General features: G+C 50.8%; 2 protein-coding genes across 8 annotated transcripts in view; one reads left to right on the forward strand and one right to left on the reverse strand.

Moving 5' to 3' along the window:
* Nucleotides 1-5541: 5541 nt before the first annotated feature.
* ankrd33aa (ankyrin repeat domain 33Aa) lies at nt 5542-20562 on the reverse strand. Of its 5 annotated transcripts, none has more exons than XM_088633410.1 (6): nt 20452-20559; nt 16647-17030; nt 15846-16232; nt 14758-14887; nt 13637-13777; nt 5542-9699 (listed from the first exon to the last, which is right to left on the reverse strand). In XM_088633410.1, exons 3-6 carry the CDS (start codon nt 16155-16157, stop codon nt 8879-8881), a joined length of 1404 nt encoding a protein of 467 aa, XP_088489536.1. In that variant the 5' UTR covers nt 16158-16232; nt 16647-17030; nt 20452-20559; the 3' UTR covers nt 5542-8878. The 5 variants fall into 5 exon arrangements, with proteins under 5 accessions (XP_088489536.1, XP_088489538.1, XP_088489539.1 ...); XM_088633412.1 differs by having other exon boundaries at nt 15846-16324; XM_088633413.1 differs by having other exon boundaries at nt 16643-17030.
* A 5211-nt stretch (nt 20563-25773) lies between these two features.
* Nucleotides 25774-26172, forward strand: part of LOC148678380 (rho guanine nucleotide exchange factor 25-like) — a 74556-nt gene continuing 74157 nt past the window's right edge. Inside the window, exon 1 of one of the 3 annotated variants that reach the window (XM_088633384.1) lies at nt 25774-26113. In XM_088633384.1, coding sequence (XP_088489510.1) covers nt 26018-26113 — 96 coding nt within the window. In that variant the 5' untranslated portion in view covers nt 25774-26017. The remainder of the gene's footprint in view (nt 26114-26172) is intronic. The other 2 variants (XM_088633386.1, XM_088633385.1) reach the window with 2 other exon arrangements.

Below are 26172 nucleotides of genomic sequence, written 5' to 3' on the forward strand. Positions count from 1 at the left end.
CTGTGATGTGGTTAAGTTTGATTTGACCTGGCTGAGCTGTGCTGGTTGGTGTCAGTGAGCCTCAGGACTTGCTGACTCAGGGGGCTCTTCTCTAGGCTCGGAGCTCTTGGCTCAGCAGGGCCTTGTGATGGTAGGAGTTCTGGTCACAGCTTCTCAGGTGTCACCGATATTAGATTGATATCTTCTGTATGTTGATTAGCAGTGGGTACTGGCCTATTTCAGCCCAACACACATTGTTGGGAGTTTTTCTCTGCACACGGAGGACGTTTGTACAGACCTCTGTGGGGTTTCTCTGGGGTGTGTTCACAGTTTTGTGAATCCTGTGTCCCTCTCCCATTGTCGTCTCTCTCCCTCTCCCTCTTTCTTCCCTGTACTTAGATCTTCCCCAGCTCTCCCTCTTTCCTGACTTTCTCTCCCATCTCATTTCCTCTCCCTCTCTGTTGAAAGCTCGGGACTCCTTGTTAAAATCATACAATGCACTAGTTTAGAATCTTTCAGAAACTCTCTGGATTGTGTTGTGCATTACATACAATTCTGGTCACAACATTGTATAAATTTATATTGCAGCTCTTGGGAATCAGTCCAAATTCACGCATTTGGCAATGAAAGGCTTTTCATTGCAATACATATTTTTGGTATTAAGATTCCTGCAGAGGTTTGTATATCTGTTTGAATAAGTAACATTTTCAGAGGTTCAAAGTTTTTTTTTGTGTCAGCATAGTAAATTTTTAGCTTAAAAGGTTTAATTAAAGGAATGTCCTGAATGGACAGCCCCCCCCCTGCCCTGCCCCCCTGCCCTGCCCTCTCTCCCCCTGCACTCTGCCCCCCTGCTCTGCCCTCTCTCCCTCTGCCCCTCCGCCCCCCTGCCTTGCTCTGTCTCCCCCTGCCCCCCCCCCTCCTCCTCTACCCCCCCTTCACTAATTGCCTTGCTCAATATTGATAATTAAGGGACTCTTGATAAGATTAGAACTTGTTCTCACTAATGTCATCCAAGAAGCTGTCAGTAACATTTTTTCTCCCTCTTCTGCAGAGTGAACCAGTTTGAGGTTTCCCAGTTTCTCAGGAGAGACAGCTGGACACAGGCAGCTCAGCCAGGGAAGGCAGGCGGGCCTGATTCGCGCCCTGACAGCTGTGCTGGTTTCTAGCAGGACAGGGGATAGGGGTTTCAGGACGATCTGCAGCTGTGCTCAGCCCAGAATAACTCGGGCTGGGTTGTGAACTTGTAAGTTGTCATTTTTCTGTTCCAGCCCTGTGGCCAAAAGAGTATCTGTGCTTCCACCATACTACAGAATACTGGGTGGAGTGATCACAGGATCATACAGGAGTCATATCCTGTAATATTCCTCTCTGCCTCTACACTCTCTCTAGTCATATCCTGTCTTACCCTGCGGCATCATGTGGCATCTGGCACCATCCTGTAGTATCCTGCAGTATTCTGTAGTTTTCTGCACTACCCCGTAGTGTCCTGCGAGCACTGGGAGGGCAGGACTCTCTGCTGGACACTGCTCTGCTCTGTCCTTGTGTTTCCTCTTCCTCTTTACAGACATTTAGAGTTTCCTCCCGCAGCAGGGTTAGAAACAGTTCTGATTTTGGCAGATGTGGGAATTCTGGGATTAGGTTTGTTTTTTTTAAGGAAGGATGTTTGTCAGATCCCAGAGTATTTGTCACAGTGCAGCAGAAAGTGCATCTCTGTCTCTGCTCCTCCCTGCCAGCAGTGGGAGCAGAGCCTGTCCTCTCTGGGCAGCCAGGTCAGTCTGTGTCCAGTTTCTATGTCCAGGCTGTGGTCACTGAGCCTGTCCTCTCTGGGCAGCCAGGTCTGTCTGTGTCCGGTTTCTACGTCCAGGCTGTGGTCACTGAGCCTGTCCTCTCTGGACAGCCAGGTCTGTCTGTGTCCAGTTTCTATGTCCAGGCTGTGGTCACTGAGCCTGTCCTCTCTGGGCAGCCAGGTCTGTCTGTGTCCGGTTTCTACGTCCAGGCTGTGGTCACTGAGCCTGTCCTCTCTGGACAGCCAGGTCTGTCTGTGTCCAGTTTCTATGGCCAGGCTGCGGCCACTGAGCCTGTTCTTTGTGAGGCCCTGTTTCTCTTTGCTGTATCTCATCCTGGCTGAGTCAGTTTAACATGTCGCTATTAAGGTCCTGTAGCATTCCAGTTTATGTTGTGTTTGTGTGTGTGTGTCCCAGTGTGTGAGATATTGCTGTTTGATCTGTGCTGTGATGTGGTTGAGTCTGAGTTGTGGTGCTCTAGCAGTGCTGTCCTGAGGCTGGCTGGTGTCGGTGTGGATTGGGTCAGTGAGCCTCAGGACCAGCTGGCTCAGGGGGCTCTGTTTTGGGCTCACCTCCTGGATCAAATTGTGGTGGTAGAAGTTCTGGCCACTGCTTTTCAGATGTAGCCGATGATTTATTGGTCTTTTCTGAAAAATAGCCTAATTCTGCCCTGCACATGTTGTTTGAAGGAAGGTTTTACGGAACTAAAAAAAGCTGATAGTCAGACCAAGTTTTGTGTAGCTGGATGTATGTTCTAGTGCGTTGTTGTTCATTGTGAAGTGGTGCCTGTTTCCCCGAGATCTGGCTCTCTTTTGGAAAACCATGACTCTGGTCTTGTCCAAATTGACTGTCAGCGCCCAGGTGTGACAGTACCGCTCCAGCAGTGCCAGGCCCTGCTGCAGCCCCTGTTCTGTGGGCGACAGCAGAACCAGGTCATCAGCACAGAGCAGGAACTCGATCTCTGTGTCATGAAGTGGGATCTAATGTTGAAAAGGTGCTGCAGACTGTTCCAACTCAGCTAACTGATTGATATAGATATTGAACAGTGGTGGGCTCAGGTTGCAGCCCTGTCCCACCCCATGACCCTGAGTGAAGAACTCTGTCCTTTTGTTTTCAGTTTTCACTGAACATTTATTCTCTGAGTACATCACAGACTTTACCTTCTAAACCACTTTGAAGAAGCTGATCTTTCCTTTGTATTTTGGTGCACATGTTTGTCTATAGATGTGTGTGGGGTGTAGAAGTGTTCTGTGGTAGGAGGCCAATGTGCCTTTTACTCAGGACACTGTACTCAGTAGGAACGTCAGTGTAGAACATCTTCCCCAGGTTACTGTTCAGACAGATGACAGGTAGTTGTTGGGGTCGAGTCTGTCTCAGATCTTATAGACACCGGCTTTCAGGATGAGGTGGAAGTGTTTGAGCAGGGCTTTCTGCAACTCCAAGCAGCTGTGTCTCAGCATCTCGATGTTGACTCCATCGTGGTCACAGGCCTTGCGTGGTCTGAGGGCCTGGAGTTTGTCCGGTAGCTCCTGCTCAGTGATCAGGGAGTCCAAGGGGTTTCGGCCGCTTTTAATAGCCCATTCCAAAACTATCCATGTCACATATACAGTATGATGTTTTGGTTTGTTTTATCTGTATTTGGGAGCCTTTGGTACAGATTTTCAAAAACGTTTGCCAGATTGTTCCATTTTGGATGGCCATCTCTTTTGGTTTTGATTTATTTAGAGCGTTCCTCTTCTCTGATGTAATGACTCCTCAGTTTCTGCAAGTTATTTATGGACGAGTTTCTTTTCTTTTTCAGCGTGTACTTGTAAAGCTGCACTCAAACGTCTCAAACCATGTTTCTTTCACTTTTGTTCTTGGATAGTTTTTGATCTTCTTCTTCCTAGATGTGATTTCGATGCTAGTTTGTGAAATCGGTGATGTGCTGTTTGAGTGGTCAGATGAATGCCTATTCTGTAGGTTTGGGAACACGCTCGGTAGCGTCTGAATTTCTTCGTCGCCCGGTGCAGTTCGATATCTGGCTCAGGTCACACAGCTGGCCGGGGCGTGCAGTGTGGAGCCCCCTCCCCCGGGCCCCCTGGAGTCCAGGATTGAGTTTCCCAGCCCGTCTCCTCCGCTGGCATGGAGCTTCCCGCACAGCTGGGAGCCTTCACGGAAAGCTCGGAGGAGCGAGCATTTGGCAGAGCGTTTCAGATTTATCTTCCAGCGGTCCCCGGGCTTCGTCCTGCTCCCCCCCCCCCGGCCTGCCCGGCCGCTGCCCCCGCGACAGCACCGCGGAGCACACTGCCCGGAGAACCGCCGAGGATTGTCAGCAAAGCGCTTCGACGTCAACACGGGGGAAAACGGTTTTTTTTGTTTGTTTTCCCCGAGTTGACTTATTTTAAGTATACTTTACTGTGATGTGAAAGTTTATTCTAATCTCGGGAAAACAAAAACGTTTATCCGAAAAATTAAGGCGTCGCTTTAAAATAGCTCTGCGGTATCTCGGCCCGTATTTTTTTAGAAGTGGGATGTTTAATCGAAACCCGGCAGCTTCGACACAGAGCCCAGATACTGTAGCTGCCCGAGCCGAGACCCCCAGCTGTGACCGCAGAGTTCACCTTGTCCGCACTGCCTCCCTCCGCGGCCGAGCGCCGACCCGAGCTCGATCCTTTCCGTTTTGAAAGAGGAAGCCTCGAGCCTTTCTGCTTTTCAGTCATTTTTTTTTCACACTAAAAGGGGAACTTGAAGAAGCGAACAGGATTCAGCCAGACCCGTGCAGTAAACGTGACAACGCGTTTGCTCTCCTGTGCGGAGGGTCACTTCGGCGCAGCCTCCGAGCCGAGCTGCCGTCCCAGAATCCTTTAGGCTCCAGAACTGCCACTGGTACCCAGGTATGCCTGTATACACTATGCATCTCCTATATACACATTCTGCCCATCTAGGTTGTTTGGCAGTTTAGTGCATTGATCTGAGGATCTGTTTCTTAAGGAAGCCAAAGTTTCAGCTTCCAATCTCCTACCACCCTTCAGATGGTTCAAATGCAGCTCCACAGAGCCCTAACTGATGGTTTGTACGTGTGTCCTCTGGTTTATTCTGAAGTCAGATGGGTTTGCTCTGTCAGTGACTCTGAGGATTTTAAATACTTGTATCAGGTTCCCCTGGATTGTTCTCTGTTCAAGATTTAAAAACGTTGAGTTCCTTCAGCCTGTCAGTGGGGGACACTCCCTCCAGACTAAAGAGACTCAGTTCCTGTAGGACTGCCTTAAGCTTATCTTGTACTGTATGTGGTTGCTCTTCTCTGGACTGATTAAAGAGCTGCAATATAACCTTTGTAGCATGGTGACACATATTGCATACAATATTCCAGATGAGGTCTTAGTAAATGCTTTTACCACATATAGCATCTCGTGATTAAAACTCTTCTTTTATTCTTTATTGTAATAGTAAAGCCCACTCTGGGACCTGAACTCCTTCCTTCCTTACTTGAGCTGACCCCGGCCACAACTTCCTGTCTGGTTTTGACCGGGGCTTTGTCTATACTTGTTACAGAGGGTGGTGGGGCTCTGAAACACACTGCCCAGCCAAGGTGGTGCAGCAGATCTCCCAGGATCCTAGATCTTCGATCTGTAAGCTACTCATAACCAAGTGAGCAAGCTGGGTGCCTGTGCATTGTGCAGCCTGTGTGGGACTCTTGTTCCCTTGAGAAGGGAGCTGTACTCATCCACACAGACGACAGCAGAAGGAACAGTCAGGACGGTTTCAGGAAAGCAAACTAAAACCACGGACCAGGAAGTCAAATCCTGTTCAGATTTTATTATTTTCCTTGAGAAGTAGGTTGTGGCTTTTTTTAAGATGGCTTCATGTCTAAAGAAACAAGACTCCTCTTTAAAGGTCGGAGAACAGAGTGTTTGTGTGTGTGTGAGTGTATGTGTGTGTGAGTTTTGTGTGTTCGCATGGTTGTGTGCGTGTGCATCAGTATGTATGCACGTGGGTGTGCCTGCATGAGTGTGCATGAGTGTATATGTGTATGTGTGTGCACGACTGCAAGTGTACATGAGTGTGTTTATGCTTGTGTAAGTTCATGTGTGCATGAGTGTGTAAGCACATGTACATGAGTGTGTATATGCTGGTGTAAGTTCGTGTGTGCATGTGTTTATAAAGGACAAGAGAACCCAACAGAAAATACAGCAGCCACCTCCATAGAATCCAGGATTTCAAATCCAGTTCAACACAGCAGCAGAGATATCACAGTACAACAGAAGATACATTCTGCTATTCCTCGTGACACACGGTATAGAAATAGAAATGCATATTTAAAGATATGCAAATATATATTTAAATATGGTATGTAAATGTATATTTAAAGATATGTATACCCGTGTATATTTCAACAACTTTATATGTACAGAACCCAAAATAACACGTGCCTGAATATGGCCATAGGATTTGCACAGAACTGAATCAGATTCCCATTGCAGAGCAGCAGAATCCGTCCTAGGTTTTACCTGCTGCAGAGCTCCTCTATAATCTGTTGTGCTGAAACAAAACGAACTCAACAAATTCTATTGTTTTCATGTCTGAACGTGCCCGCTTGCTCACAATAAGGCAGGAAGCTTGAAACCCCTGCTCCCGGCAGGTGGCCCCTATAACAGAGCCCCGCAGCTGCTAAAACCCGGAGCGGATCAGTCCGCTGTGCAACGGGAGTGGCAAAGAAGAGCTTGAACCAGAGAGCCAGTGGAAGACAGTAGGCAAGGCCTTGTTTTTGTGAAGCCTGAAAATGAGCGATGACCCCAGTTCACAGCTCGAGGAAGAGCCACACAGCCCCTGTAGCCTGGCCCCAGCTTGGCCTGGCACGCTACGTTCACAACTCCCAGAGGAAGCCCTTACTGGGCTAATGATCAATTGCATATCAGCTCCCTTTGAAAAAAGGGGAGGAAAAGGGAGACGCTGGCAGCAGAATAAATGGAACAGAATAATGTGTTACTGTGGACAGGGGGGAGCCCAACCTGGTCCTCAAGGGGGCGCTGTCCAGCAGGTTTTCTAGGTCTGTCAACATCTACAGCTTCGTGAGAACAAAGAAAGGCTTCAGCCTGTCTGATGAAGCACATGAAATCAATGAGGTGATTACGGGCTCAGTTGGAAAGAAAAGCAGGGGCCCCCTGGCCCGGCTGTGGAACATTACTAGTGACTTCGTATTTCGTCTAAGATAGACCTGGTTCAGTGATTTTGATCGTCAATGCGTTGATTAGGCCTGGGGTCTGGACCCAAGGCCTCTTCCCAGGGAAGCCTGTCCCACAATTTCAGCGTGTTTCTTCCTCGCTCACCTCAGCACTCACAGGGATCGTGTCGTGTGAGAGAGTCGTTTGCGTGTTTGAAATCGCCGAGTGTCTCGGAGGGAGGGGAGAGGGTCTGCTGTCCGCTCAGTATGGGGCCGTGTCAAGCCTGAAGGTCCGGCAGCACCCTGTGTGAACAGCTGCTCACCACAGCGTCTACACGGGAAGAGCACGGAGCCAGGACAGGGACCCCGGCTAATGAAGAAACCCCCAGCAGGGGGCAGTGTGTGTGTGGGGGTGTGTGTGTGTGTGAGGTTGGACTAGGGGAGCAGGAGACAGACTCCCATCACCTTCCCTGACCAGAACAATCCCCTGACCTCACCCCTGCTGGAAACCACTGGAACCAGTGCACCTGTCCAGTTCAGTCCCCACACACCATCACCCTCCTCACAACCCCAACTGAAGTCCGTCCTGCAGCAGGAATGGGATGGGATGGGGCTCCGGATAGTTCAGATCCCTGAGGAATCGCTCAGGCCACGGCCTGTCCCACCAGTTCCTGCTCCTCACGCAAATCCAGCCCAGTCTCGTTGCTCTGTGTCTGTTCCTGCAGGGAGGGGGGTTCCTAATATTCTGTCCAGCAGGTGTAGTGTACATGAGCACCGAGCCTGTAAATGCCGCGACTTGAGAGGAAGAGCTCCGCTCCTGGTGTTGACGGAAGACTGCAGCCGGGGTGTCCTGCTGTGGGACTGCTATCGGCTCGAGCTGCTCCACGGTGAGTGAGGCGAAGCCAGATATCCCAGCGAAGGAGGAATCTTCCATCAGGAGAGGATCCTCGGATCAGTCAGTCAACAATCTGGACTGTTGATTAATCTTTACAACCGGGGACCTGTCCTGCGTCAGCAGCCTGCCAGTGGGTTAGGCTAGGGTTTTATATTTGGGGTGGCATTTTAACATGATGTTATTTGAATTTGAAATAGGATGTGCAACTGAAAGGCATATTGCTGTCCTTCTGTGCTGCAGTCACGCTGGTGACCCCTGTCAGTCTCCGCGGGGAGGCAGTGGAGCTGAGGAGCTGAGGCGCAGGCCAGAGGCAGAATCTCTCCGAGCCTTCACTGAGCTGCGGCTCGTTTTCAGACACCGGTCATTTACTATATAGGCTGCATGTGCACTTCTAAAAACATTGAAGACGCCTCATAATTGTTTCCTACATTTACGTTTTCTTTGGTTAGTACATTTAAGACAATTTGGGATTTTACTAACACCTAAATTTGGGGTGGCAAAGCCAAGGTCACCCCTCTGTCCGCCCCCCGCGGCTGCACTCCTGGACAACAGGAAGAGAGAACGGCCTGTCTGTGCCCCCCCGTCACCTCTCCTCCTCGGCCCAGAAGACCCCTGCGGCCCCGCCAGGTCCTGTTCTGGTCACTAGCTGCAAATATCCAGACATCCGGATCAAAGCCGTATTGAGAACATGGAGACTTCTTGGAATTCCGATGCACTCACTGGATCGCTTCTGTCCCCCCACTCTTAATCACGGAGCTACCCTACTCCAAACTGCAATACTGATTTTTCCTAAGCCTAAACACATACACGCACACAAATGCATGCACACACACAGACACACACGCACGCACACAGACGCACAGATGCACATGCACACGCGTGCATGCACACACACATGCAGACACACGCAGATGCACGAGCACAGATACAGACACACGCATGCACACACACATGCGCACACGCACACAAGCTCTCACACACACACACCCAGATCTGGAGACCCTCCCAGTGTGGAAGTGCTTGATGAAGAGATGGGGACTTGTGGGGAATGAGACGGCAGCCCCCTGGGATCACTGCTCACTTCTTCTTCTTCTTCTTCTCCTTGGTCTTCCTCTCTTGGCTCTCCTCCTTCTCCTTCTCCGCCCTCTTCTTCTCCTCCTTCACCTCCTTGTACTTCCACTTGGGGGGCTCCAGGAAGTTGCCCCCTTTCGACTTCTTCTTCTTCTCCTTCTTGGGGGTGGGCTCCCCGGACTTGGTCACCTTGATCTGGGGGATGCAGCCGGCCGGGAAGACGCTGTTGCGCCGGGCCGCGCGGCCGGGCAGGAAGCTGCGCACGCCGGAGGAGGCCAGCGAGAGCATGCTGCCGCGGCGGGGGGGCTGGGGCTCGGCGGGGACATCTGAGCCAGAGGAGCAGGAGGAGGAGGAAGAGGAGACGGATCCGTTGCTGTGGCGGACCGCCGTGTCCTCCGCCTGCTTCCCGGGATACTGGCTCAGGATCTCCGGCACGGCCAGCCGCCTCTTGCCCATGGCGGGGGGGCTGGTGGGGCAGAGCGGGCGGCAGGCGGTGCCCACGAAGGGGCTGGAGATGGCCGTGGTCACGCGCACCATGTGGTCCAGCACGCCGCCGTCCTCGGGGTCGCGCGGGAAGCTGAAGCTGAGGGTGTCGCGGATGCGCTGGCTCAGCTGCGGCCCCCGGCCCCTCGCCGCTGCCGCCGCCGCCCGGGCCGCCAGCTCGGCCAGCGCCGGCCACTCGGGCACGAAGCCCTGGCAGAACTGCTCGGCGCGCGGCCGGGCCAGCAGCCGGCGGATCTTGGTCAGCGTCTGGAAGCGGCCCGTCTGCACGGCCCACTCCCGCGCGGTCTTGCCCCGCGTCTGGTCCGTCGCGTCGAGCTCCGCGCCTGCAGACAGCCAGGGAGAGGAGGAGAGGAGAGGAGTTTGGGTCCGCAGTCTCCCCAGGGCCCTGCTCTTTCATGTTAAAACAGCAACGATTTCAGAGTCACCACATGACTCGCAAAGAGAAAGGAGCTGTTTTCTCAGGAATAGGGTGGCAGGGCTGTTATGACCAGATCACAGCACAGAACATCCTGCACCACATGGGTCTGGTGCCACCTGCTGGCTGCCTTTGGTACCTCCATTTTCTAACTGCATCTTCTAGTTCAGGGCTGTGCAGGAGCTGGAGCCTATCCCAGCAAGCAATGGGCACAAGGGCACGCTACACCCTGGACAGGCCAGTCCATTACATAACATTGCAGTGAAGCAGCAATGTTACAATTCCTTTCACTTATATAGCACTTTTCTGGACACTCCACTCCAAGCGCTTTACAGATAGTGGGGACTCCCCTCCACCACCACCAATGTGCAGCCCCACCTGGATGATGCGACAGGTACACTCACCACACACCAGCTATTAGTGGGGAGGAGAGCAGAGTGATGACACCAGTTCATAGATGGGGATTATTAGGAGGCCATGATTGGTAAGGGCCAGGGCGATATCTGGTCAGGACGCCAGGGTTACACCCCCACTCTTTTTGAGAAACACCCTGATATTTCTAATGACAGCAGAGAAGGACGATGCCTTTTTACAGTACACTATCCCCATCACTTTACTGGGGCATTAGGACCCACATGGACCACAGGGTGAGCGCCCCCTTCTGGCCCCACTATCATCTCTTCCAGCAGCAACCTTAGTTTTCCCAGGAGTCTCCCATCCAGGTACTGACCAGGCTCACACCTGCTGAGCTTCAGTGGGCTGCCAGTTGTGAGTTGCAGGGTGATATGACTGCTGGCAATGTTCACCACAGTGCCACTGTACCACCTGACTTCAGTGTATTTGCATTAGTAACTGCGATCACAACATGACTAACAAAGAGAAAGAGCTGTTTTGTCCAGAATAGGGTGGCAGTGGTGCTGTTATGACTCGATAACATTCATTTCTGCTCATGGATGGAACGCCCAGAACATGCGGCATCGAATGTGTCTGGTGCCCCCTGGTGGCTAGCCTTGGTACACACAGCCCCCAGCTATGCAGGTTTGTGGAGAGTGTCTGTGGCTGGGGGTCCCGGGTTTGAGTCCAGGCTGTAGGTGACACTAGTTTTCTCCCAAATAACTCCTTACAAAGACAAGAGAAGCAGCATATGATGTCACCTCAGACACACCGGGGCAATGTCTATTTTAAAGCAGAAATGAAAGAGAACTGTTTGGGGGTGTATAACAAGGAGACCAGATCTGCCGGACAATGATGAGTTACCGTAATGCACACTTCATAAGAAAATTACTGTACAAATTCTACAGCAAAATCGATTGAATTGGTAAAGCAAGGCGAGGTGATTAGGACGTCTCTAATTACACGTGTTTTCTTGAACTAAGTTTGAATGGGCAGCATCATTTTCCTACTAGGAACAACATCCACAATAGATTTAACATGACACTGTCGTTTAGTACTTGGAGCTGTGCGCATTCCTGCTAGAAACTTTGTACCAGCTGCAAATTGTAATTACTTGTGACCAGATATTTAATGTCTGGTATCACTCTTGCCTGGACACAGCAAACACCCCTTAAAAACCTGGTGTGGTATCTGTTATTGTATCTACAGTATATCTGCTATGGTCTGGTATCTATTCCTAGTCTGGTATGTGGTGTGGTATCTATTTCTGAGCTCTGGTGTCTATTTATTTGTTCTGTAGAATACATATCCAATTATACAATCACAGCAGCAGAGAAACAGGAATGGATCTGAACTCCTGCGGTCAGTACGGGGAAGGAAAGGGTGTTGGATCATACTGGGATTTACACAGGGCTTCGGGCAGTGTGATTGGGCAGAAAGTGTCTTGTTGACAGTGTTACAACAGAGCCAGAATAGTCCCACAAATCCACATGGATAATCCTGCCCCGCAGTGCAGAGGTCTCCGATTAAACAGCAGGGGATCTTTTAAAAACTGACCTCAGAGCCATCCCTTAATCCCCCCCCCCGGCACAGGTGTCACTGTCGCCCCCTGCAGGCCAGGGAGCTCAGCAGAGGCCAGAGCTCAACACTGTGTGAATACAGCACTGCTCACTCACTGTTTGGACTCACTGCTCACTGTTTGGAGTCAGGGCAGCCGTGAGGGGCAGGGTTCAGAACCTGGTACTGGAAGGGTGTGGGTTCGAATCCAGGCTGAGGCACATATTTTGCACCCTTGAGCAAAGCTTCACCCGAATTGTTCCAGTAAAATGTACAGCTGTAGAACCAGGGGGCACCAGACAAATTGGATGCAAATGTAACTCACTTTGGGTAAAAGTGCCAACTGAATCAATCAGTAGCTATGCTTATGTGAACCTTATTATGATGAGCAATATGAGTTTTTAAGAAACAGTCGGCAAAGTTATGTCGTCAAGTGTAGTATTCGTGCCTTGATTATTAAACTGTCTATGGATGTGTTTAGTGGATTTACCGTGCTGCCGAGATGAATGCATGCCATTTACATAAAATGTTGTCAGGGGGCTGTAACACACAGTCTGTTACAGCCGCAGCTAACTGAGCTCCCTCTCCCTCTATCAGTCTGTCGAATCGAGGTTTTACTGTATTAATACACAAACCCCTGCGGCTCGGCGTGTCTGTGTCTTTAACAGGAAGCGAAACGGCAGCGCGGAGCTCACAGCGTGACGCAAGCAGCAGACCTCGCGCTGCGGGAGGGGAAACCCTCGCGCTGGGGGGGACAGGGGCGTTCGCACGCGCGGCTGCGAGAGAGGGGGGCTGTGGACTGACACTCATTGTCTAACTCGCTGTGCCAAAACCGGATGAACGACAACACCAGAGGGAGACACAGCAACCTGCGAACCTGCGAACCTGTTCAACACTAACGCTGCTGTAAACACACCAGGGAGTCTGGAGAGACCTGAACAAGTCCCCTGTCCACGCCGAGGACAGAGCTGCACACTCTTGACTTCATGTGCACTCAGTAGTTCCAGTTTTAAGATCATTGCCAAAATATGACATCTCACCCACAATATATAGCCCTCTCACCCTGACTGTATATATACATCACTTCTCACCCTGATATACTGTATATATATATATCTCTACTCACCCTGAATATATATCACTCTGAGAATATACATACTATATAGGAATAAGTAGTAGGTTTATTCCATGCTGAAAAGAGAAGAAAGAAAACGCAATGTTTCGGCTGTGGAGCCTTCTTTGGGTGTTGGGTGTTGAGGAGGAGCCAGAGCCTATCCCAGCCAGCAACAGGTGCAAGACAGGATACACCCAGACCATCTGTCCAGCACAGGGCACACAGAAAAAAATACATTCACACACACCAGGGCCAGTTTTCCCAGAAGCCAACTGTCTTGGCAGCACGTCTCTGGACTGTGGGAGGGAACCAGAGCACCCAGAGGAAGCCCACCTGGACCGTGGGAGAACATGCAAACTCCACACAGACAGCACCCCAGGAATTGAGCCTACAGCAAACACTGTGCTACTGTGCTGCTCCCCCAGAACATTTTCTCAATAGAATAGGATATTTCAATTATAGTAGATTATATATATATATCAATTATCACACATCTCTGAATGCCTGAGCTGCACACTGTAAACTTACGGTACTAAAGGGGTTCTTTACTTTGATACCTTGTGGGCCAGTGATGTCATCATATTGGACTCTCGAACTCTTACTCTCCATGCGCCAGGGGCGTGTCCCATGTGACATGGCAGGGACTCTCGCTTCCTGTGCCCTTGGCATTGAAAGCTGAAAGGAACAGCCTTGCTCTTACAGTGTTGTCACTGGGGATTTTGAAGCTGTATCAGACCCCTGACCTCTGACCTCCTACCCCTGACCCCTGTCCCTGACTCACCTGCCATCAACAGGGCAGCCACGCAGTCGTCACGGCCCTGCATGGCAGCCTTGATGAGTGCTGTGAAGCCACGCTTGTCTCTCACCTCGGTGTCCACCCCAGGGTAGTAGTTCAGGAGGTGGTTGACGATGGTGGAGTGACCTGCAGACGACACACAGAGCTCAGGTGCTCGTGCGGATGCTCAGAAACCTAGTCCTATGTGTCTTGTGAAAGTTTAGCACTTGGAAATGTACCTCTGATTACCATGCGTTTACTACATTAATACTGTGTCTTAGAATTTTAATGGATGAGCTCATTGCGAAGAGCAGAGAGATGAGGAAGAGCTCATTGTGAAGAGGAGAGAGATGAGGAAGAGCTCATTGTGAAGAGGAGAGAGATGAGGAAGAGCTCATTGCGAAGAGCAGAGAGATGAGGAAGAGCTCATTGTGAAGAGCAGAGAGATGAAGAAGAGCTCATTGTGAAGAGCAGAGAGATGAGGAAGAGCTCATTGTGAAGAGCAGAGAGATGAAGAAGAGCTCATTGTGAAGAGCAGAGAGATGAGGAAGAGCTCATTGTGAAGAGCAGAGAGATGAGGAAGAGCTCATTGTGAAGAGCAGAGAGATGAAGAAGAGCTCATTGTGAAGAGCAGAGAGATGAGGAAGAGCTCATTGTGAAGAGCAGAGAGATGAAGAAGAGCTCATTGTGAAGAGCAGAGAGATGAGGAAGAGCTCATTGTGAAGAGCAGAGAGATGAAGAAGAGCTCATTGTGAAGAGCAGAGAGATGAGGAAGAGCTCATTGTGAAGAGCAGAGAGATGAAGAAGAGCTCATTGTGAAGAGCAGAGAGATGAGGAAGAGCTCATTGTGAAGAGCAGAGAGATGAAGAAGAGCTCATTGTGAAGAGCAGAGAGATGAGGAAGAGCTCATTGTGAAGAGCAGAGAGATGAGGAAGAGCTCATTGTGAAGCTCAGAGAGATGAGGAAGAGCTTGTTGAGAAGAGCAGAGAGATGAGGAAGAGCTTGTTGAGAATTGCAGACAGATGAGGAAGAGCTTGTTGAGAAAGTCAGAGAGACTGGGGTGAACTTGTTGTGATAATCAGACTAAAACTGTAAAGAGCTTTTTAATAAATTCTTTGTGCTCTCACCTGCCTGCGCCGCTATCATGAGCGCTGTGTTTCCGTCGTTGTCCTGGTGATTGACGTCCAGGTAAGGACAGTGGTCAAGCCCAGCTGTGATGTCCACAAAACCCTTGTAACTGGCCAGCATCAGCCCATTCTGCGTGAGAACAAACCCGCATGGTTAGGAGGCCCAGTGGTGACAACCAGTGGTCCCCACCCCCTGCTCTGCCGGCCATCCTGCTGCCCCCCCGAGCACGTCCCTTCCTGACAAGTAAGTGTCATGCCAGGTCTCAGCTGCTGTGGGTTCTGGTGTCTGCTGAACGAGTCACTGTCACGAGCACAGTCTCACCACTCCATTTCCTCCTCGCTCCCAAAGTCCTGCGTCTCGTGTTTGGCCACAGGACTCTGCAGCTCAGCCCTCCGCAATCAAGACTGCTTGGGTTTTAGAAATGATCTGAAAAGGAGCCTCTGCTGTATCTTCCTTTGCTGCTGCAGCTGGTTTGGAATGACCAGCTCGCCTCCTCTAAACATTTGCCCATCTACTGGCTGCTGTCACTTTGATACTAATCCTGCAAAACTGACCATCTAAGAGTAATAGAGCAGTCCTGTACATTAACACTGTCAGGGCAGCAGGGTGGCACAGTAGTTGGCATTGATGCCTCACAGTTCTGGGGCCCTAGGTTCAACTCCTGGGGTGCTGTCTGTGTGGAGTTTGCATGTTCTCCACCATGACCAGTGGGTTTCCTCTGGGTGCTCCAGTTTCCTCCCACAGTCCAAAGACATGCTGCCAGGTAAATTGGCTTCTGGGAAAACTGTCCCGAGCGTGAGTGCGTGCCCTGTGATGGACTGGTGTCCCATCCAGGATGTATCCTGCCATTCACCTGTTGCTTTGTGGGAAAGGTTTTTGCTGCCCTACAACACTGACTTAGATAAAGCAGTTGGAAAGTGGATGGCTGAATTGACACAGCCAAGAAGATGTAGTAGTTGGTGTTTAAGAGGGAGATTTTATGATGTAGTGTTCTGCTGCCCTGTAATAGGAGTTGTGAAAATTACAGCTTTTTCCTTTTGTCAGTTTCTGGCTGGGATCCCCAAGAGAACCCTGAAAATGTAATTACCCTTCCGTTGATGTCCAGCTCCATCACCTCCTCGGGCGTGACTCCCCTCTCCAGCACCCTGGCCAGCGCCTGGGCGTCATTCTGGGAGCAGGCCTGGTACAGCGTCAGTGCGGGCTCCACGCCCTTGTTTTCCCACTCTGGTGTGTAGTCGGGGAAGACCGAGTCATCCGAGAGTATGCTGGCTGTGTCTGCATCATCATCTTCATCTTCGCCGTTGCCGGAGCTAGTGGATGCCCCCCAGGTGGACTCATCTTCCAGGCAGCCCCTGGAATCCAGATTGGGGTCCCCTGCCACGCCCTGTTCATCCGTCATCCAGCCCCTCTGCCCCCCAGGGGGGGATCACGCAGCAGCAAGCAGGCGGGGCATCGCCTTCTTGACCCCAGCACCCTGCAAGGAAACCACAGAGGGCGGGGTTGTGGCCTGCTTCACCTTTGACCTTTGACCCCTCTGAGATACGCTGTACTTCCAGGTTAAAGTATCTGAAAACCAGCAATGCAGCAGAAAAGAAACAAAATCCTGTTTTTCCTCCCCCTTAAGGACAGACCATTGTCTTCTAAGCCGACAATAAACAACAAAAATACTGTCAAAATCACACTTCGATCAAAGACAAAAATCCTCTTTCTCCTTCAGGAGGCCATCATTGCACCCATGTGGTCTCCTCGTGAATGATGGAAGGGGCTGCTGGTAAAAGCTTAGTTAGAAACGACACCCCTATCGGGTCTTTCCCGCAGCTCGGGAAAACGGGCCACCCGAGTCAAAACGCAACACTGCTTCTAAAAAGCGAGAAAAGCACACACCCACCGCAGCTCTCAGCACAGCGAGCAGGAACCCGCCAGGAAGGGAAAGCCCAGCGGTGGAGGTGGAAATGCAGAGAGAGCCTGTGGTTTTGGTTTCGGACTCACACACGCCCGAGCCCCGGCACGACCAGCGCAGAGACCCGCACGCAGGCCCCGGGCACCCCCGCCCCTCCGGAAGAGCGTTAACCCGCAGCCGCGCTCGCCCGTCTCTCTCTCTCTCTCTTCCTGTTTATCCTTCCCTCTTACACAACGCGCAGCAGCTGGTGTCTCCACGCCCCGCAGGAAGCACTAGTGGTGATCACGGCGAGCGCAGGACCTCTGCCCCTCGCGTGCCCCTGGCTTGGCGCGCCTGGCGCGGGTTCTCACTTCGAACGCCTGGCTGACCACCCTGGAGATCAAGTGGAAGATGAGCCTTTGTCGGTGAACAGGAACTTTTACACAATTGCACAATGGCCACATAATTAGAGCACGGTTACTTTTGCAGGCTCGTTACATCAACCTGCCGCGTGGCATGCAGCCAGCGATCACACACATTGTTAATGAAGGGCCTTTCTATTCCCCGATTGCCTGTTGTCACCAGCGAGAGCATTCTGAGGCACTTTCAGTTCTAGGGGGATCAGACCTTGTTTACAGCTCAGTAGCTCCTCCAGGGACTGAAGGCTCCTTGTGTTCGGCAGTCACCTGGCTCTGTGGGTGCAGAACCGTTCCCTGAGGTCACAGAGTGTGCCCAGGGGCACCCATGCCAGCCTGTTTGTTTTGGCTGCTGCTGTTGCGAAAGTGGTAAGTATCACTGGGCTAGAAGTGGCTCTAGCCCAGTGATGCTAACCACTTCAAAACGCTACACTGCCCAGTGTTCTAGCCCAGTGAGGCGTACCACTTCGAGCCCAGCGATGCTAAGCCCAGCGATGTTAGCACCGCTGGGCTAAAAGTGGTTAGCACCGCTGGGATAGAAGTGATTAGCATCGCTGGGGCTAAAGTGGTTAGCATCACTGGGCTAGAAGTGGTTAGCATCACTGGGCTAGAAGTGGTTAGCATCACTGGGCTAGAAGTGGTTAGCATCGCTGAGCTAGAAGTGGTTAGCATCACTGGGCTAGAAGTGGTTAGCATCGCTGAGCTAGAAGTGGTTAGCATCACTGGGCTAGAAGTGGTTAGCATCGCTGAGGTAGAAGTGGTTAGCATCGCTGGGGCTAAAGTGGTTAGCATCACTGGGCTTAGCATCGCTGAGCTAGAAGTGGCTAGCACCGCTGGGCTAGAAGTGGTTAGCATCGTTGGGCTAAAAGCATCGCTGAGCTAGAAGTGGTTAGCATCACTGGAATTTTAGAGAAATGGGTGGATTAGTAACTGGTTGATCAATCACTAAAACAACAGATGAATGGCTTTAAGAGGCATAACTCCCATGGAAGCAAAAAGCGTTATTTTTCATCATGATATTTTTTATAATGAGAAATTCTCCTTCCCAAAGATTCCCAGTCTCCCATGCTTTATCAGTAGCCACTGGATCATCAGGTTTTATAGACCTGGACAAAGTGGATTGTGATCAATTAAAAAAGGGATTTGTTAGGTTAAGTAATTGAGAGATTGTCTTAAATAAACATTAGAAGACCCTTCAGTCTTCAAGACCTTGATGAACCAATGACTTGTTTAATTGATGGATGATAACCTGCTCTTTAAAAAGACCCGTAAAACCAGACTAGAACTCTTGTCCTAGTGTGACACAGTGGGAAAGCATACACTTACAGGCATGGTGTTGCACTGATAAGCTTTTCTCTTGTGCACCTGAATGGGATTTTCTTTGACTTAACTTAAGTCATTAAAGTTATATAAATAACCCTGCTCTGGGTTACTTACAGACTGATTAACTATAGATGTGACAAAGTGAGGTCTTCACCTGAATCTCCTGCTGTCCTTTATGACAGGGGTGCAGGGGTGTCCAGACCTGGTCCTGGGGGGTCAGTGTGTCTGCAGGGTGTCTGAGGGTTTTGACTCTCCACTCTTAGCGAACTAAACCAACTGGTTACCAGATTAACTAGACCAGTTTAACAGGAAAGCAAGAAAAGCCACATCTCCTTTTCAGAACTCCAGTGTCTCAGCAGCAAACACGTTGAATGTTCAGTTTCCTTACCCAGTGACAATGGTGACACCATTTCCCTGCCAAAGTACCACAGTGTGGTATGTTCCACAGAAGCAAACCATTCTGTCTAAATCAATGGAAATATCCCAACATTCCTGAGGACTGTAATGCAGCAGCAGACCAGACCTTTCCCTTAGTGCACTGTGCTATGTGAAGGAAGGCTCCTGCATGTGAGTCTCACAGAGAAAAGATTGTTGATGCATAAGCCTCTGTTGCATCACTGAAGGCAACAGCAGACCTGGCTGATGTGTCAGTTCTGACACCCTTACAGGCAGTGGATAAATTTGGAGGCTGTATAATTCTAAGTGTAGCGTCAAGGTATCTGAGGCAGTGGTGAGTGATTATTACATTTGCTTCAGTGTGTTTAACTGCTCACATTAATGAAACTGCCACAGAAAAAACAGGAATGAAACAGAATTGAGAGACACGGACTGTGTGCCTGTTCTTTCATGCTAAGTCAGCTTTGTATTACAGCTCATTGAGGGTGTGCGTGAATATGGAAGCTCTTGTCTGTGATTAGTGGCAGCTGCTCTGACTACCAGGCAACACAAACTGGATCGTCCTGCGCCAAGGTCTTCCCAGCTTTCCAGCTCAGGGAGCTCAGAGCTGCCTCCCCTCTGGGCACGGAAAGCAGAAGCCTGTTTCGTGACCAGCCCAGCAGGACTGCTGTCCACTGCCCGGAACTGGACGCTGTGCCGGCGCTGGATGTACTTTATTATTTGCCACTGAGGAGAGCAGGAGCTGATCGCCCTGAGGATAGGATTCCATGCTGGCTTGTCCCTCTATTCCGAAACCTACGCCACAAGGCAGCGGCTTGCCCTGAGTTTGGAATTTGGCGCCCGGCACAGAAGGAGCAACAGTGACGTTGCCCTGTTAAATGTGGCACCACAGTCCGGTCACCACAGTCCAGAGGGGAATGTGATCCAGCAGCAGAGCTTCAAGCCGTTCAGTTTGTACAGTTGTCACATCCTGTTCAGTCTTCCTGAAATTCGATTAGATGCGGCGCAGGATCCCGATTGGCCACCCTCTGGAGTTCCAGGCGGTCTCCCTCTCACCTGGGCAATTTCTAGGGGATGACTGGCGGCTCTGGTCTCTGCTGTGATCCCCTGCCACTGCAGCACCTCGGAGCGGTTCGACTTGCCATCCAGCCCTCCATCCCTCCATCCGTCTGTCCATCCTTCCACCCCATCACCCTTCCGTCAATTCCTCTGTCTATCCTTCCATCCTTCTGTCAATGTATCCATCCTTCCACTCTTCCATCCTTTCATCTTTCAATCCATCCTTCTATATATTCAACCATCTATGTAGCCATTCGCCCATCCATTCCTCTATATATCCATCCATCTAAATATTCATCCATCCACTCTTTCCTACATTCATCATCCATCCATCTACTGTATACATTCACCCATCCATCTATACATTCACCCATCCATTTATACATTCATCTATCAATCCGTCCACCCCTCTGTCAAGCCTCCATATTTAGGTGTGACTAGAATGACACTGTCCTATTAGTTTAATTACAAATCGTGGCTGAAATCCCAAACAGAAGGTCCCGCTCAGCTGGCACCACCATGCTGCTCTGGAAGATGGCACGATGGCGCAGCGCAGCTCCCTCTGTCCCCCTCGGAGTGCCCCGGGCTCACACATGGCACACGCTCCCCTGCCCGCTTACCTCTAACGAAGGAGAATCCTGCTGTGATCTGCCTGGGTCCTCGTCAGATCTCCCTCTCTCTCTGCCTGCGCCGGGCAGATGACACCTCCAGTCTTAATTCAAATGGGCTCTGAAGTCAGGCAGCGTGCTGCTCTCATCCCGATTAGAGGAGATTTGCGGGGGATTACAGGGGACAGCGGGACCCGTCACCCTGCCTGCGCTCTGTGGCTCTGCGGCTCTTAAGCAGAGGGGTCCAGGCTGGGTGCGGCGGGGAGCCCTCCGATTCCATCACACTCGGCCCATAGTCCTCCTCATCCTGGAGATCAAGCCAAGGTGCAGCAGAACTCCCACCTGAAGGGGCTGTTAGTCTTCCGCCCCCTCAGATCTGTCCCCTGGGGCTGTAGAGGGAGGGAGCCTGGGGCACTGCTGTTTGACTCAGGAGTCCACTGAGCCAGTGCTGACCGCTAGCTAGATCCATCAGAGGTGCAGGGAGTCAAGGCAGGGAGGCACATTGAAAATAGAGAGGCCTCCCGGAGATCAGACCGCCACAGAGATCGCCCCACCAGTGCTCACATGCACCTTGTACACTCAAAAACATCACCATTTTTGGACCAACGTATTTTAAGTTAACCTTTCGATCCACCCACCCATCTTCTAAGCACTTCAGGGTCCAATTCAGGGTCACGGGGCCTATCCCAGCAAGCAAAGGCAGGGCACACCCTGGGCAGGACGCCAGTCCATCACAGAGCAGACAGACACAAACACAGACACACTCACACTGCACCAGAGTTTCTACAGATTTTTGTATACATGACAACACTAAGTCTTACTCAGTCTGGGCTTTTGTGAATACAATGGATGTCTATACAGCATGTCTGGTGCACAAGACAATCCTACAGATCTACATGCATTCTTTCTTTCTGCCTTTATCATAGCAGATTGCAATGGCATTATAAACACAGACACACTACAGTGTGTCTTCCTAGCTTTCTATCAGTCAGTCTATTCATCTATATATCATTGCACATGTAGGGCTTTCAGATAAGTATTGGACAGAATATCAGGGACCCCCACCAAATGTGAGATCTACTCTGTGAGCAGCTGGGACAGGGCGTAGCAGATGGACTCCTCTGAGGTATTCGCAGCCCAATCCCATCCCATTCCTGCAGCAGGACGGCCTTCAGCTGGGGTTGCGAGGGGGGGTGGTGGTGTGTGGGGACTGAACTGGACAGGTCCGCTGGTTCCACTGGTTCCCAGCAGAGGTGGGGTCTGGGGATCATTCTGGTCAGGGAAGGCGATGGGAGTCTGACGCCCAGATGTCACACAGTCCCCTCTGTCTCAACCACAGGGCTACAGGCAGAACAGATCCTATTATCCCTGAATTAGAACTTATAACACTGCGCTGTCAACCAGGGTGACTTAAAGCTAAGAATGTCACCAGAGGGGAGCCACAGGCCCAGCCCTCCCCCCACAGCACTGTGGCCATATGGGTGGGGGCTGTGCATTCTCTGCCTTGAGATCCGAGTTCCCAATCAGTTAATTAAAGCAACAGCTACCTTAGGCCCTTGTTTGTTTAGAAGAAAACAGCTCTTTAAAGCTACAGATGTTTATGGACAATTTGAAGTCTCCAGCTGTTTCAGTGTTCACTGGCCCCTTGTGAAGGGGAAGCAGGTTATAAAGGGGTCTGGTGTGCTGTACTGAAACAGGGTGCAGCCTCAGGTGAGAGCTGCTCAGCAGACACACTTCGCGCTGCAGGGTCACAGTTTCTGGACAACTGACAGCATATCAGGGCAGCACAGAGGTTCAATTCCTGGGGTGCTGTCTGTGTGGAGTTTGCATGTTCTCCACCATGTCCTGTGGGTTTCCTCTGGGTGCTCCTTTTTCTTCCCACAGTCCAAAGACATGCTGGCAGGCAAATTGGCTTCTGGGAAAACTTTCCCTGGTGTGCGTGTGAGTGCGTGCCCTGTGATGGACTGGTGTCCCATCCAGGACGTATCCTGCCATTCACCTGTTGCTTTGTGGGATAGGCTCCTGCTGCCCCGCGACTCTGACTTAGATAAAGTGGATGGACGGATTAACACAGCCAGGAAGTTGTAGTAGTTGGTGTTTAAGTGGGAGATTTTATGATATAGATGCTCAGCTGCCCTGTAAGACAAATTGTCCCTGGTGAGAGTATGTGTCTGTGTCTGTCTCCCCAGTGATGGACTGACTTGCACCCGTTCCTCCTGGGATAGGCTCCGGCTCCCCCTCGCCCCTGAACTGGATGAAACGATTAGAAAGTGGAGGGATGGATGAACCAGCAGGCTTGGGGACAACAACGGCAGCTTGTCAGTTTCTCTGGACATTGGTCACGGCTGGTGAGGCTTCTTCTGGCCCCACAGAATGAGCCACTTTCAGTGACGGAGATGAGGAGCATAAGAAAGATGACGAACAAGAGGATCCATTCAGCCTGTCCAGCCCGTTTGGTAGTCAGTAGCGAATTGATCTGAGGATCACTCTGCTGTTCCCTGAAATCAGTTTCAGCTTCATGGGCGGGCAGCTTGATCCACACCCCCACCACTCTTTGTGAAAAGGGGTGTACCCTTTTTTTACATGTATCGTGCACGTGTATGTTACCGTGCGAGCATACGCATTTGTGTTTGTGCCGGCGGGGCTATTTGTTCTCCTGTTCTCAGTTTTAAACACACTTCTCTGTAGTTTCCACTTGTTTCAGATCCATGTACTCTGAGAGTAGGGTCTTTAAGAGCTGGGTGTTTAAGGTTTACTGGGTGATTTAAAACACGGCAGAAAAGTAGACATAATGTGCAATGGACCCAAATGCTAAAGATCTGTCTTTATCACTCCCTCCCCGCATCCCCATAGACATGCTGTTTGAAGTTTCCCGTAAACCAGGACTGAGCTGAAACTCACAGGAGACAGCAGCACCTTTGTTCCTTCATTATCATGGCTTATAAGGAAACAAGCAAAAATGCATGAAAAATACCCTTTTGGTTCAAAACACACACTTTCGGTATTTATGTTATTGATGTAAACAGCTCTCAATTGCTGTAGAAATGAATGAGCACATTTGCATTTAAGGGGGTGCTGTGTAATTAATAATAATAATGATTGCTTACACTTATATAGCGCTTTTCTGGACACTCCACTCAAAGCGCTTTACAGGTAGTGGAGACTCCCCTCCACCACCACCAGTGTGCAGCCCCACCTGGATGATGCGACGGCAGCCATAGTGCGCCAGAACGCTCACCACACATCAGCTATCAGTGGGGAGGAGAGCAGAGTAATGAAGCCAATTCATAGATGGGGATTATTAGGAGGCCATGATTGGTAAAGGCCAATGGGAAATGGGAAATTTGGCCAGGACACTGGGGAAAGATCCCTACTCTTTTTGAGAAACACCTTGGGATTTGTAATGAGAGTCAGGACCTCGGTTTTACGTCTCATCCAAAGGACAGCACCTGTTTACAGTATAGTGTCCCCATCACTATACTGGGGCATTAGGACCCGCATGGACCGCAGGGTGAGCGCCCCCTGCTGGTCCCACTAACACCTCTTCCTGCAGCAACCTTAGTTTCTCCCAGGAGTCTCCCATCCAGGTACTGACCAGACTCACACCTGCTTATCGTCAGTGGGCTGCCAGTTGTGAGTTGCAGAGTGACATAGCTGCTGGCCATATAATCAAAATTGCCCAAACAGGTGACGCAAATGTCATTATAATTGTTTTAGAAATAGAGTAAATTAATAAAATATGAACAGAGTGGTATGAACGTGTTAATAATCAGACAATATTTTAGATGAAACTGCATATTGGTAAAAAACTCTTCACTTCTTAGAACGAATAACATAGCTGGAAACACAAAATGTTTTGAGCTGAGCAAGATGTGCATACAGTATATGGAAAGGTACAAAGCCTGATTACAATGTATGTAAAAAGGCCCAGTTTGTGAGACCTTGTAGTCAAACCTATATACATACACTCAGAGCAAGTAGAGGCAGGCACAGAAAAAAGATAGGCAGCTACTACTGGCCACACATGTGAATTCTTCTGTGTGGTTATAAAAAGCTCCTGCAATGCTATATTCCCAGGCTTGTGTACTAAATAAAACAGCCCAGAGGACATCTGGCCTCAGTCTCTTCTGTGAATTGGAGGAGTGCAGGAGACAGTGCCTACCCCCCCTGTCTGCCAGCCAGAATGACTTCAACACAAACCACTAGGGCAACAAGGGCAGTGTGATTAGAGGATTCTTGGTCTTGTCCAGGAGGTGGCGCTAATGTTCCCAGAAATCTGCTTTCTGCAGCACTCGGCTCTCCCCTCCATCTCTCACTCCCCCTGGCTCGTGCTGCAGCCTGCGCTCATACATCAAGCCCAGAGGAATGAACTGTTCATGCCTCAGAATGTTTCGACTCCAGACTGTATCCTGCAGGGCGTCAGAGCTGTAAGGAGTACAGTACTGTGTCATTCACTGTATTATATTTACAGATCACATTCGTATCTGTCAGAAAACACACTTGCAGGAGCTCAATCTCAGGAACACACAGAGAACCCAAGTCCTGCTTGGGCCACAACCCAAGAACAAACACACACAGAGAAGGTGGACCTGCAGTCTTGGCTTGCCTGCTGAACACAGAGAGCTGTCTGTGGCTGAGAGGCAGGGCTAACGCTCAGTTTAGCCATGAAACAGGGGTGTGGTGCTAAAATTTGAGCTGTTCCAGATCCGATCTGAGAAGCAGTTCCTTTCTCCGGCACAGAGGGGATCCAGTTCCTTGCCTTCAACTGCCCACCCTCTATCCTCAGAAAACCCGGAGAGAGCAGGTAGGACTCCCACTGCACAGCCCCGTGAGCCGTCTCGGGTTTTGCTGAGGTCCTACGGTGCCTCTTGTACATAAGCCCACACCAGAGGACTGCAGTGTGGGGGCTGATGTGGCGTCACTGTGCCAAGACAGATGTGGGACTTAAGCAAGCACTGAGCACATCTGGCTGGCCTTTGGGTTTCACTGGGCAGGAGCTGGCAAAACGTGGCATCGATCAAGCCTGCTATGCCATGGGACTCATTCCCAGCCCCGGGTGCAAGCTGGGTTTTGCAGTGAGAGGCAAAGGGAGAAAGGAGAAAGAGAGTGAGCCTTGCTGCTCTGCTCGTCTGGCCCGTCAGAGAGCGCTGTCTTCCTTACGAGAAACATGTGGACATCAGAGAGCCTGGGCGGAGGGAGAGGGGGTGTGCGGATAAGGAGCGAGAGATAAGACAGGGAGAGGGGAGGAGGGGGGACGGAGGAGGGAGGTGGGGTGGGCATGTTTTCGGCAGCCAATGGCCCAGGCAGAGTGGAGTTTCCCGGAGGGTGGGCTGGGAACTTTAACAAAGCAGGAGCTCTCCCGAAACACAAACAAACACTTGGGCTTTTTCTGCGTGCAGACGGCTCACACTCACCCGGAGAAGAAAACCCCAGGAGAGACCCTGACCAGGAGCTAACGTTCGTCGGGGATCTTACCCTGCTGTGAGCTCTCTCTCCCTGGCAGGGCGCTTGCTGGGCGGCGGAGATCGAGAGGAGATTTCTTTCGGCACGGGAGAAGAGTCAGATCTCGGGATCGGGGATGAAGGCTCTGCCCAAGAACCAAGGACGGACGGACTATATTCTGGGTGCCATGGGTGACATCCTTTCGTCCCTGGCGCTGCCCAGCCAGCAGTGGGTGAGTGGGGGGGGGGAGGGTGGCGGGGGATGGGTCCTGCATGGCTCACAAGCGTGGGG

The sequence above is a fragment of the Lepisosteus platostomus genome, chromosome 1 (assembly GCF_059453375.1).
Source record: "Lepisosteus platostomus isolate fLepPlt1 chromosome 1, fLepPlt1.hap1, whole genome shotgun sequence".
In the NCBI taxonomy this organism is placed as follows: domain Eukaryota; kingdom Metazoa; phylum Chordata; class Actinopteri; order Semionotiformes; family Lepisosteidae; genus Lepisosteus; species Lepisosteus platostomus.